Source organism: Chlorocebus sabaeus, chromosome 9, assembly GCF_047675955.1.
Source record: "Chlorocebus sabaeus isolate Y175 chromosome 9, mChlSab1.0.hap1, whole genome shotgun sequence".
NCBI classification, from domain to species: Eukaryota; Metazoa; Chordata; class Mammalia; order Primates; family Cercopithecidae; genus Chlorocebus; species Chlorocebus sabaeus.
Window position 1 is genome coordinate 134793224 of NC_132912.1, and position 12811 is coordinate 134806034.

Genomic DNA, 12811 nt, shown 5'->3' on the forward strand with positions numbered 1-12811 from the left:
ACACCCATTCCCCCAGAGGAAACCAGCACAGGCCTGTCTGGAGCTCTGGGCTGACGGGCTCCTCCTCCAGCGAGACCAGAGAGAAGCGCACAGGCCGTTTACCCAGTTTCAGTTCCAACGACAGAACCACTCAGCCGCAGCGAGAGGGGTGTGTCCCTTTACGGAGGGCCAAGCACTGCCCAGTACTGCAGTGGCTCCCCTGTGCACGGGCTGTCCTGGGCTCCTCTGCCTCCAGCACCGTCTCTGCCTTCCACAGCCTTATGGCTCCAGGGCCACGGAGACAGGCACCCACCCCAAGGCCATGGTCCTGGAACTCTGGGGGCCTCTGCCCTGAGGAGCTGCCCCCCGACTGGCTGCCTTAAGTCCAGGCCAACCAGAAACTGCAGGCACGGGCCTGATGGCCAGGCAGGCACAGGACATGCGCAGAATATGCAACACCAAGCGGTTCTCACATTGTAATTCTCAGAGGTGAAAACGATACAGAAATTGCTGGGGCAGTGCGAATCTCTAGAAAACACTCACCTCCCCACCCACTACCCCCAACCCGTGCCCCTGACCTCCAAGAACCGAGCCAAGCCTGGGACACCCGCGGCCTGCTCTGCAAGGGCTCACCTTGTGAGGGGGGCTGTGCACAGCCTCGAGCTGAGTGGGGACAAAGACTCCTGTCTCATCCATGGCCCCGGCCCCCCATGAGTGGTGAGAGAGTGCCCAGCAGCGCTTCCTCCATCCAGGCGGGTCTCGGGGGCCCACAGGCAATGCCCTCCTTGCTGCCCTCCACAGGCGTCTGCTGCACCCACAGCCTCTTGTCCCCTGCAGCACCACGAGCCCAAGGTGTGAAATGTGTCCGGGCACTGTGGGCACTGCCAGCCAGGCTGCTGGGTGGGAACGTGAATGCCAGGCCTCGGCCCATGGCCTGCCCTCTGGCAGCCGAGTCTCCAAAGCAGCCCAAGGGGTAAGGATCACGGGCATCCCGGCCTAGCCGCTCCCAGCCGAGGGGCAGATGGGGCCGCACATGGGAAGGGCAGAGCGTTCCTCGTCCTCCACGGGCTCCGCAGCATCCCTGGGCTCAGGGGCGGGGAGAGGCTCGCTCGGGAGGTCCTGGCTCCTCTTCAACCTGGGGTGGCAGGAACATACAGAGGGCGTTATGCCCCCACCTCCCTGGCCTCACGGTCCCATGACCTGCCCACAGGCTCACGGGACAGGCCATGGCGTGGATGCCCAAGATGGACCACAGGCTGGGTGTCTGCTGGAAAGGCCAGGCTCCCAACACACTGGGTGCGGCAGGGAGCCTGGGGGCGGGTAGCGGCACGCGAGCACACTGGCAAGGCTCGGGGTGTTTCCAGCCAGAAGCCGAAAGGCCTTATTCTTTGCAGGTGCCACAGGTCAGTGACTTGGGAACAAGGCTCGGCTGAGCCTCATTCTTCACCCGATGGTCTGATCCCCGGGGTGCCAGCCAGTGCCCTCATCTGTCTGCACACGCCCTGCATGTTCTGCCCACAAGAGCTCAGACACACCTCCTCCAGGAGGCCCTCCTGGCCCTGCACAGGCAGAGGGGGCATCCATCCTCCCTTGGGCCCCAAGGTGGCAGCTGCTGCTATTTCTGGCCTGCCTTGCCTGCTGCTAGTCATCTGTGCCCTTCTGTCCTCTAGGGCCTGACACTCAGGAGAGGTGAGAGACAGAGTGTGCCTGGGTGGGGGAGTTGATGTGGCTCTGATGGGGCCTCCTAGGAAGTCACCACCCCTCACCTGGGCAGACGACGAGTCTCTCCCCAGATTCCAGCCACAGGTCCCGCGTGGAGCTCAGACATGCCAGAGCCTGGCAGGGGCCTCCTGCCGCTTCCCCCCACAGCTGCTGCTCAGAGTCCCCAAAGAGAGTGGGGCCGTGCACCCCAGGCCCACAGAGGTCATGTGGCTGCAGGATCTCAGGGCTTGTGTGAGAGTGGGGCCACACACCCCAGGCCCACAGTTGCCAGCTCACGTAGCCAGGAAAACCTTAAACCTTAGCCCCATTTTCCTCCTCTCTGCCACCATGCCCACCCACCCCCAACACACTCACTTTTCTCTGTTAAAAATCACGAAGTCTTGCTGGATTGCATCAAGGCAGTCTTGAAGATAGTCATTCTCCTGTGGACAGAAAGGCACATGTGAGTGTGGGGGACACTGTCCAGGTTCCGCCCACTGCCCTCAAGTGAGTGTCTGGGCATCCCCATCCGGCGTCCACCTGTGGCTTTCTTTGGACAATGGTCTCTGGGCTGTTGAAGCATCCCGGCCCTCCAGGAGCCAGACTGCCGGGGAGCTCGTATCTCCGCGGGTGATTCACCCAAGCCCCGAGGGATGCCAAGGCCCAGCTCCCTTGCCTCAGGGGGGATGGCTTGGACTTGCTCCGTGGGGTCTGCAGGACCAGGTGGAAGCTGTTCTCTGCGGGACTTTGCTGGAAACCACTCCCTTGCCAGGCCTTTCCTGTCTCATACCAGCTTCTCCCAGCCCCTCATCACAGCACACAAGCCCATCCCAGGCCTGCTTCTGGGGCCCTGCCCAGAGAATCTTGGAACCAGGGCTGTCTGAGAAGCAAGCCCTCAGGACAGGTTTGTGGACTGAGTCTGCCCCTCGCAGGACCCACCCTTGGTGGTGTGTGATGGGCAGGCAGGACTACTTCCTTCAGGCAGCAGGACCACTTCCCAAGACACAGGGGTCGGGAGGGTGTGGGTGGGGTGGAGGGGGTGCTGGTCACTCAGCGCTGGCGTGGTGTGGGGAAAGCATCATTATGGTGACCACGGACTTGGATGGTGACGTCGGTCACTGGTCACTACCAATGTGTGAGCAAATGACAGACCCAGATCAGTCAAGTCACAATGGAAAGTGCAGGGAGTCGCAGGCCTCGGGGCAGCATTAAAAGGGCCCCCATCTGCAGCTGAGGCGAGAGGATGCGCACTTTTGAGGACCACAGAACTTCAGATCCACAGGCTCAGGAAGTCACCCATGTCACAGCCAAGGCCCTGCGAGGGAGGGTGCTGGGCTCTGAAGGCCGGAGGGGACGTGTGAGTGGGTGCACACAAGAACGCTCACCCCAATCTAGACACACGAGAACACTCACCCCTATCTAGACATACAAAAGGTATAGCAAAATCCAGCGTTTCCATCTTACGGGACCACCATCCCACGCGACTGGCCAGTGAAGGAAGCGTCGTTATGCAGTGTGTGACAACAGTCTGCGTTCACTCCAGATGGACAACAGCATGCTTTCACGGCCCCACCCAGGGCTGAGGGGTCTCTTCCCTGTCAGTGTCGTCTGTGCCTCAACCACCTGGACACTCTTGCCCGCTATCCATGGATCCTATTTTTGGTCTTGCTCTGTCACCCAGGCTGGAGTGCAGTGGCGTGATCTTGGCTCACTGCCAACTCCGCCTCCCAGGATGAAGGTCCGACTGAGCCACCGGGATCTTGCAATCCACAGCGACACAGGGTGGGAGGGGCTGGGGTGGGCACCAGGGATGCAGAATGTGAGCGCCCGACATGGCCCTGTGTGCAGCCCAGTGGCAGGGGCTGCTGGTCATCCTGCAACGTCTACAGCCACGTTTTCCTAGGCAGAGAGGTCACCAGAAGCCTGAGGAGCTGCTCCAGAAACATCTGAAAGAGGTGGCTCTGAGCGGCGCCTAAGCCGGGCTGTGAGTCACCGAGATGTGCGAGCACGACCCTTTTCCACAGGGACTCCCAAGGTGTGTGGAGCGCTCCCAGCAGGATGCCATGGTGGGGTCTGTGCCTGGCCCGGATCTGCCCTGCCCTTCCTCTGACGGCCCTGCCTGTGCCTCTTCCTTGGGTGGCTGGAGCCCTTTGCCAGCACACACAGAGCCAGCGGGCCACAGAGGGGCCCTTCGCTCATGACTGGTGGGTGTGAGCGTTTGAAAGCCCAGCTCCCTCAGGGCAGGGACCTCTTGAGTCACAGGTGATGCTCCCGGGTCCCCTGAAGGCTGAAGCCGCTCCCCACAGGGTTTCTGGATTTCTGCTTGAAAGCCGGCCGGGTGTGGTGGCTCAAGCCTGTAATCCCAGCACTTCGGGAGGCCGAGATGGGCGGATCACGAGGTCAGGAGATCGAGACCATCCTGGCTAACACGGTGAAACCCTGTCTCTACTAAAAAATACAAAAAACTAGCTGGGTGAGGTGGCACGTGCCTGTAGTCCCAGCTACTCGGGAGGCTGAGGCAGGAGAATGGCATAAACCCGGGAGGCGGAGCTTGCAGTGAGCTGAGATCTGGCCACTGCACTCCGGCCCGGGTGACAGAGCAAGACTCCGCCTCAAAAAAAAAAAAAAAGGAAGCCAAGCTCTGCTGGTATCTCCCATCCCACAGGCAGTGGGGGGCAGGGGTCTCTCCTGGATGCACTTTCTGAGTAACTTGACCAGGAATCCCCGTCTCAGGGCACCCGTGGTGCCTGCACACGTGCTGAGACACAGCATCGGACCCCAGATGTCACCCACAGCGATGAGGGGCCTGGGAAATGGACCAGGCTTCAGGCCCTAACACCGTCACAAACCTGCTGGGCAGCTCAGATGCAATTGTCAAACCCCTCAGCATTCAGTGGAAATGCAAGGGACCCAGAATAGTCAAATAATGTCCAAAAAGAACAAAATCGGGGGATTCACAGAACCTGATTTGAAAGCTTGCTACAAAGCTGCAGTTATCAAGATGGTGGGGTCCCGGCATAGGGCAGACATCTGGACCAATGCAACAAAATGGCAAGTCAAAAAACAAGGTGTGATGTCAAAAGCAATTCAATGGGGAAAGAATCGTCTTTCCAGCAAACGATGCTGGGACAGTCCGATATCCACTGATGAGAGAATGAAGCTGGACCCTCACCTGACATTGTTCATAAAAATTAACTCAAAATCAATCACGCAGCTAAACGCAAGAGCTGAAACTATACGATACTTAGAAGGAAGTGTGGGAGTGAATCCCCGTGACCTCAGCTGAGGTGATGGATCCTTAGACAAAGCACAGTAGCCGAGGAGGAAATCGCCACGTGGGACAACGTCAAGGTCCATGTAGCCGAGGAGGAAATCGCCACGTGGGACAACGTCAAGGTCCACGTAGCCGAGGAGGAAATCGCCACGTTGGACAACGTCAAGGTCCACGTAGCCGAGGAGGAAATCGCCACGTTGGACAACGTCAAGGTCCACGTAGCCGAGGAGGAAATCGCCACGTTGGACAACGTCAAGGTCCAAGACTTCGCTGCTGCAAATGATGCCCTCAAGCAAGAGAAAAAATAGCCCACGGAACAGGAGAAAACGTCTGCCAATCACCTGTCTGACCAGACACCTGCGTCCAGGAAATAAAATACAAACTCTTACGAAGAAACACAAAGACAAGCAAGGACTTCTGGCTTCTGCTCTGCCGTGAACGATGTGGAAGGCCTCATTCCCATCCCTGCAACAGGAAAAATGATGAACTAATGAAAATCAATGACTTTTCCTGGACTCATCAGAGAGCTGAGGTCAAAGCACCGCTGCGACCCCCAAGTCTACAGAGACAGGTGAGCAGAGTCACAGCCAAGGCTGTATGCAGAACTCCCGGGCTGCAGTCTTATAGGCCCCCCAACCTTTTGTGGATTTCCCCTCCAGGAACCCTGCCAGGTCTTAATGAAGCCAAGGACAATCCCTTCCTGGCTCTGGCATGGGATGGGGACAGTCACCGCTGTGAAATATACCTGGAGCATTCTCCACAGCAAACGGAATTTGCTCTCCAAAGGAAAGGCTTATCTCACTGGGGGAAGACTGTTTTTCAGCCTGTACCCCGCTTTAGCCTGTCTCACCTAAGGGGAGGGGAAGAGCAAATCAACAACTGTGAAGGGGCACAGGCCCCCGAAACTGACATTTGGTCACAGACTGTGGAACAGTTCCCTCCCTGCCACCTTCTCAACACACCCACAGGGCTTCTGCAGTGACAGGGATTCCAGCAGATGGGGCCACAAAATGCAGACTCTCAATGAGGATGATGATATAGGGAAGCCCAAGGGCAACCGAGGAAATGAAAACAAATGTGAAGCCTCTGGTACCCACAGCTACAGCAGACATTAAACCCTGCCCCAAACCTGGCCTAATAACATAAACATAAACCTCACACTAAAGGCCCATCTACTTCAGCTCTTATTACCAGATGCATCATGTCTGGCTTTCAACAAACATTACAAGGCAGACTGCAAGGTCTTAAGGAAAAAAACAGTGTGAAGAGACAATGCACACATTAGAATGGATCCAGATATGGCACCCAGGTTGGAATTATCAAACAGGAAATTTAAAATAACTGTGATTAATATGGTAAGGGCTCTAAGGGAAGAGTATGCAAGAACAGATGGGGAACAGACGGGCAATGTAAGCAAAGAGATGGAAACTCCAAGGAGGGATCAAAAGGAAATGCTGGAAATAGAAAACACTGTAACAGAAATGAGGATGCCTTTGATGGTTCCTCAGTAGACTGGATCCAGATGAGGAAGGAATCTATGAGCTTGAAGAAATGTCAACAGAAAATTCTCAAACTGAAATGCAAAGAGGAAAAAAAAGGAGTGAAAAAAATGAACAGAATATCCAAGAGCTGCGGGACAATTTCAAAAGGCACCACACAAGCATAATTGGATTTCCAGCAGAAGAGAAAGAGAACAGAATATTTGAAATAATAATGACTGGGCATTTTCTGAAATTAATGACAGACACCAAACCACAGATCCAAGAAGCTCAGAGAACACCAAGCAGAAAGAATATATCAAAAAAAATCTGCACCTAGGCATATCATTACTCAAAGTGCAGAAAACCAAAGAGAAAATCTTGAAAGGCGCTGGGGGTGGAGGGTGGGGAGGAATTCTACTTACAGAAAAAGAATTAGAGCAGACTGCTTGTTAGAAATCACATAAGCAAGAAGAGAGTGGAGTAAAATATTTAAAGTGTTGAAGGTAAAAAACCTACCAAGCCAGAATTCTATATCCAGTGAAATTATTCTTTAAAGGTGAAATAAAAATAAAGACCTTTTTGGACAAACATAAAGCGAAGGAATTCATCTCTGTTAGACCTGTCCTATAAGACATGTTAAACAAAGTTCTTCAGGGGGAGGAAAATGATTTAGGTCAGCAACTTGGGTCTACATAAAGAAAGGAGGCACTTTGGAGGAGGAATGAATAAAGGTAAAATGAAATTTTAAATTTTTCTGAATTGATCCAAAACATAACTGTTTAAAATAACAGTAGTAACAACGTAGTGAGCATTTATAGCATAGTGAGCAATTATAGCATACAGATAAAGGAAATGAATGACAGCAATGTCATCAGGAACAGGAGGAATGCATGAGAGGTGCCATCACAAGGCATCCCACTGCACACGAGGGGGCAGAGTGTCAGGTGAAGGCAGTCTGTATGCTAAAGGTATACTGTAATGTCCAGGCCAACCACTAAATATATTTCAAAAAGAAGTATAATTAATAGGCTAGGAGAGGAGATAAACTACAATCCTATAAAATGCTTAATTAAAACCAGAAAAAGCAGAAAAATAAGGAAAAAAGAAGGAACAACAAATAGATTACACTTATAAATATGGTAGATATCATATTGAATTTATCATTGATCACTTATTTATTTACGAGACAGTGTGTCTCTCTGTTACCCAGGCTGGAGTGCAGGGGCATGACCATAGCTCACTGCAGCCTTGAACTCCTGGGCTCACGCAATCCTCCTGCCTCAGCCTCCTGTGTAGCTGGTATCACAGGTGTGTCCCACCACACCCAGCTAATTTTAAATTTTTGGGTAGAGACAGGATCTTGCCATGTTGCCCAGCCTGGTCTCAAACTCCTGGGCTCAACCAATCCTCTCCCCTCAGCCTCTCAAGTCACTGGGACTACAGGCATGCACTGTTACACCTGGCTAATTTTTTAAGTATTTTATAGAACTGGTGATAAGGTTTGGCTGTGTCCCCACCCCAATCTCAGCTTGAATTGTAACTCCCACAATTCCTACTTGTCGTGGGAGGAACCTGGTGGGCAGTCATTGAATTATGAGGGCGGGTCTTTCCTGTGCTGTTGTCATGATAGTGAATGAGTCTCATGAGATCTGATGGTTTTAAAAACAAAAGTTTCCCTGCACAAGCTCTCTCTTTGCCTGCCGCCATCCATGTAAGATGTGACTTGCTCCTCCTTGCCTTCCACCATGATTGTGAGGCCTCCCCAGCCGTGTGGAACTGTAAGTCCATTAAACCTTTTTCCTGTATAAATTACCCAGTCTCAGGTATGTGTTTATTAGCAGCATGAAAACAGACTAATACAGAAAATTGGTACCAGTAAAGTAGGGTGCTGCTGAAATGATACCCAAAATGTGGAAGAAACTTTTTAAAACTGGGTAACAGGCAGAGGCTGTAACAGTCTGGAGGACTCAGAAAAAGACAGGAAAATGTAGGAAAGTTTGGAACTTCCTAAAGACTTGTTGAATGGCTTTGACCAAAATGCTGATAATGATATGGACAATAAGTCCAGGCTGAGGTGGTCTCAGATGGAGATGAGGAACTTGTTGCGAACTGGAGCAAAGGTGACGCTTGTTATGCTTTAAGCAAAGAGACTGGCGGCATTTTGCCCCTGCCCTAGAGATTTGTGGAACTTTGAATTTGAGAGAGATGATTTAGGGTACGTGGCAGAAGAAATTTCTAAGCAGCAAAGCATTCAAGAGGTGACTTAGGTGCTGTTAAAGGCATTCCATTTTAAAAAGAAAACAGAGCATAAAAGTTCAGAAAATTTGCAACCTGACAATGTAATAGAAAAGAAAATCCTGGCTGGGCATGGTGGCTCATGCCTGTAATCCTAGCATTTTGGGAGGTTAAGGCGGGCAGATCACCTGAGGTCAGGAGTTCGAGGCCAGACTGGCCAACATGGTGAAACCCTGTCTCTATTTAAAATATAAAAATAAACTGGGTGTGGTGGTGCATGACTGTAATCCCAGCTACTTGGGAGGCTGAGACAGGAGAATCACTTGAACTCAGGAGGCGGAGTTTGCAGCAGCAATGAGCCGCTATTGTGCCACTGCACTCCTGCCTGGGTGACAGAGCAAGACTGTCTCAAAAAAAAAAAAAAAAAGAAAAAAAGAAAAAAACCCCCCATTTTCTGAGGAGAAATTTACATAAGTAACAAGGAACTGAATATTAATCACTAAGACAATGGGGAAAATGTCTCCAGGGCATGTCACAGACCTTTGTGGCAGCCCCTCCCATCACGGACCCAGAGGCCTAGGAGGAAAAAAATTGTTTCATGGGCTAGATCCAGGGTCCCTCTGCTATGTGCAGTCTAGGGACTTGCTGCTCTGCATCCCAGCTGCTCCAGCTATGACTAAAAAGGTCCAAGGCCATGGCTTCAGAGGGTACAAGCTCCAAGCTGTGGTAGCTTCCATGTGGTATTGAGCCTGCAGGTGCACAGAGGTCAAGAATTGAGGTTTGGGAACCTCCACCTACATTTCAGAGGATGTATGGAAACACCTGGATGTCCAGGCAGAAGTTTGTTGCAGGGTTGGGGCCCTCATGGAGAACCTCTGCTACGGCAATGCAGAAGGGAAATGTGGGGTCGGTACCCCTACACAGAGTCCCCACTGGGGCACTGCCTAGTGGAGCTGAGAAGAGGGCCACCATCCTCTAGACTCCGGAATGGTATATCCACCAACAGCTTGCACTGAGCACCTGGAAAAGCCACAGACATTCAGTGCCAGCCCATGAAGGCAGCCGGCAGGGAGACTGTACCCTGCAGAGCCACAAAGGCAGAGCTGCCTAAGACCATGGGAACCCAACTCTTGCATCAGCATGACCTGGATGTGAGACATGGAGTCAAAGGAGTTCATTTTGAAGCTTTAAGATTTGACTGCCCTACTGGATTTCAGACTTGCATGGGGCATGTAGCCCCTTTGTTTTGGCCAATTTCTCCCATTTGGAATGGCTGTATTTACCCAATGCCTTTACCCCCATTGTATCTAGGAAGTCACTTGCTTTTGATTTTACAGGCTCATAGGCAGAAGGGACTTACCTTGTCTCAGATGAGACATTGGACTGTGGATTTTTGAGTGAATGCTGAAATGAGTTAAGACTATGGGGGACTGCTGGGAAGGCATGATTGGTTTTGAGATGTGTGGACATGAGATTTGGGAGTGGCCAGGGAAGAATGAGAAGGTTTGGCTGTGTCCCCACCCAAATCTCAGCTTGAATTGTGACTCCCACAATTCCATGTGTCGTGGGAGGAACCTGGTGGGAAGTCATTGAATTATGGGGACGGGTCTTTCCTGTGCTGTTGCCATGACAGTGAATGAGTCTCATGAGATCCAATGGTTTTAAAAACAAAAGCTTCCCTGCACAAGCTCTCTCTGTGCCTGCCGCCATCCATGTAAGATGTGACTTGCTCCTCCTTGCCTTCCACCATGATTGTGAGGCCTCCGCAGCCGTGTGGAACTGTAAGTCCATTAAACCTTTTTCCTGTATAAATTACCCAGTCTCAGGTATGCCTTTATTAGCAGCGTGAAAATAAACTAATACAGATGGGTCTCACCTTGTTGCCCAGGCTGGTCTCAAACTCCTGGACTCAAACAGTCCTCTTGCCTCAGCCTCCATGGTCACTTTAAATGTGAATGGTCTAAAATACACCAATTAGGTCAGGCACAGTGGCTCACGTCTGTAATCCCAGCATTTTGGGAGACTTAGGTGGGAAGACTCTAAGAGTTTGAGACCAACCTGAACAACATAATGAGACCCTGTCTCTTCAATAAAATTTTTTTCAAATGAGCCAGGTGTGGGGGCACACACCTACAGTTCCAGCTATTCTAGTGACTGGGGCAGGGAGAATCACTTGAGCCCAGGAAATCAAGGCTGAAGTGAGCCATCATTGCACCACTGCACTCCAGTTTTGGTAATAAAGCCAGACCCTGTCTCTAAAAACACCATAAACTAAAATAAAATATGCCAATTAAAATACATTGTCAGAGTAGACTAAAAAAAGACAATAAAAATTTTAAAAATTTTGAATAGACATTTCTGTAGACACCATACCTGATAAAACACCTCAAAAGATGTTCAGCATCATCAGAGAAATGCAAATCATAGCCACACAATCACTGCACACTAAGATACCTATAATTTAAAAAAAAATTAAACCAGACAATAACAAGACTTGGCAAGTATATGGAGAAATTACCACCCTCACACACTGCTCGTAGGGGCATAAAATGGCACACCTGCTATAGAAAAGGGTAGGTGTTTCCTCCAAACATGAAGCAGAGAGTCACATATGACCCAGCAGGCTCACGCCTAGGTATGCGCCCCCCAAAAATAAAAGTACATATCCACACAAAGACTTGTACGCGAATGTTCACAGCAGCATTATTCATAATAATGAAAAATGTTAACAAGTGAAAAGAACAAATACTCATCAACTGATGACTGGATAAGGGAAAGGTGATATATATGTGGAATATTACTCAGCCATCAACAGGAATTAAGTACTGACAGGGATGGACCTCAAAAGCATCCTGCGAAGTGAAAGAAGCCAGCCGCAAAGACCCCATAGTGTGTAACTCCACTTCCATGAAACACCCACAGCAGGCAAACCGACAGAGACGGAAAGCAGCTTCGTGGCTGCCAGGGGAGGGGAGGAAAGGGGATGGGGTGTGACTGCTAACAGGTGGCGTCTTTCTCTTACAGCACGTTAAAAGGTTCTAAAATCAGATTGTGGTGGAGGATGCACAGCCCTGTGACTATATTAAAAACCACAGAATTATCTACTTTACGTGGGTGCATTGTCTATTGTATGGAATGTGAATTATACCAAAATAAAGCTGTTTCCAAAAACCTCTCTCAGCCTCAAGTTAACAGTGGGACTTTTTTTTGGAGTGATGCTTTCCTTTCAGAACACCTATCACCCTCCAGCCAAAACATCTCCCCACAACCAACCCAAGACAAAGCCTAGCTCCTCCTGCTCATGAGTGCCTGGCCTCACCTGTTCCCACCTAGAGCCTCCTGGGATCTCAGCATGGCCAGCTGGGCTCTGCACACTGTCCGTCCCTGAGTCTCCCATGAGGGCTCGTACCTCATCCTGGGCATGAGAGTTTCCCAGAACATCCACCACAGGCTGAGGCAGACCCAGGGGCAACGGGACCACCGAGGGACCCAGGGTCATCACTGTCACCCTGACATCAACACATAACTGTAGCTACTCGTTGGTGAGTATCAGTCACATCCTGGTGGTATGGGCCAAACTAAGTCCCCAAAATGATACATTCAAGTTCTAATCCTGGGTACCTGTGAATGTGACCTCATTTGGAAGTGAAGTCTTTGCAGATATCATCAAGATAAGATGGGGCCATACTGGATCAGGGTGGGCCCTAAATCCAATGCCAGGTGTCCTTATGAGAAGAGGGGAGGAGGTGGAGATGCACACACAGGCAGACCCCACGCGGCAGCGGAAGCAGGGGCTGGGGGGATGTGTCTAGGCCAAGGCAGCCTCTGTCGGAGGTTCAAGGGGCAAGGACTGGTTTCCCTCCCTTTCCTGACATCTTAACTATGGACTCAGGCCTCCAAACCATGAGACAACAACGTCTTTTTATTTCTTTTTTAAATCTCCTGATTAAAAGGGAGCCTGTTGATGCTCTATTGTGAATATCACGTTCACACAGAACACAAACCACGTCCACATTGGGAACACCATGTCCTCACATGGCAGAGGAGCAAAGACTCAAAAGAGGACTAAAGTCACCCTTTTACAACAGCATTAGCCCCACCCATGCTGGAAGAACCTACGTGGCCCCATCAGCCCCCAAAA

The 12811-nt window shown here is 51.1% G+C and overlaps 1 protein-coding gene across 4 annotated transcripts in view; it reads right to left on the reverse strand.

The window, feature by feature from the left end:
- Window positions 1-439: 439 nt before the first annotated feature.
- The window catches only part of STK32C (serine/threonine kinase 32C), a 100230-nt gene continuing 87858 nt past the window's right edge, over window positions 440-12811 (reverse strand). For 2 of the 4 annotated variants that reach the window (XM_007964465.3, XM_038009749.2), the window contains exons 11-12: window positions 2056-2123; window positions 440-1114 (exon numbers count right to left, since the gene is read on the reverse strand). In XM_007964465.3, the coding sequence (XP_007962656.1) occupies window positions 976-1114; window positions 2056-2123 (207 nt within the window). In that variant the 3' untranslated portion in view covers window positions 440-975. The remainder of the gene's footprint in view (window positions 1115-2055; window positions 2124-12811) is intronic. The other 2 variants (XM_038009750.2, XM_073019473.1) reach the window with 1 other exon arrangement.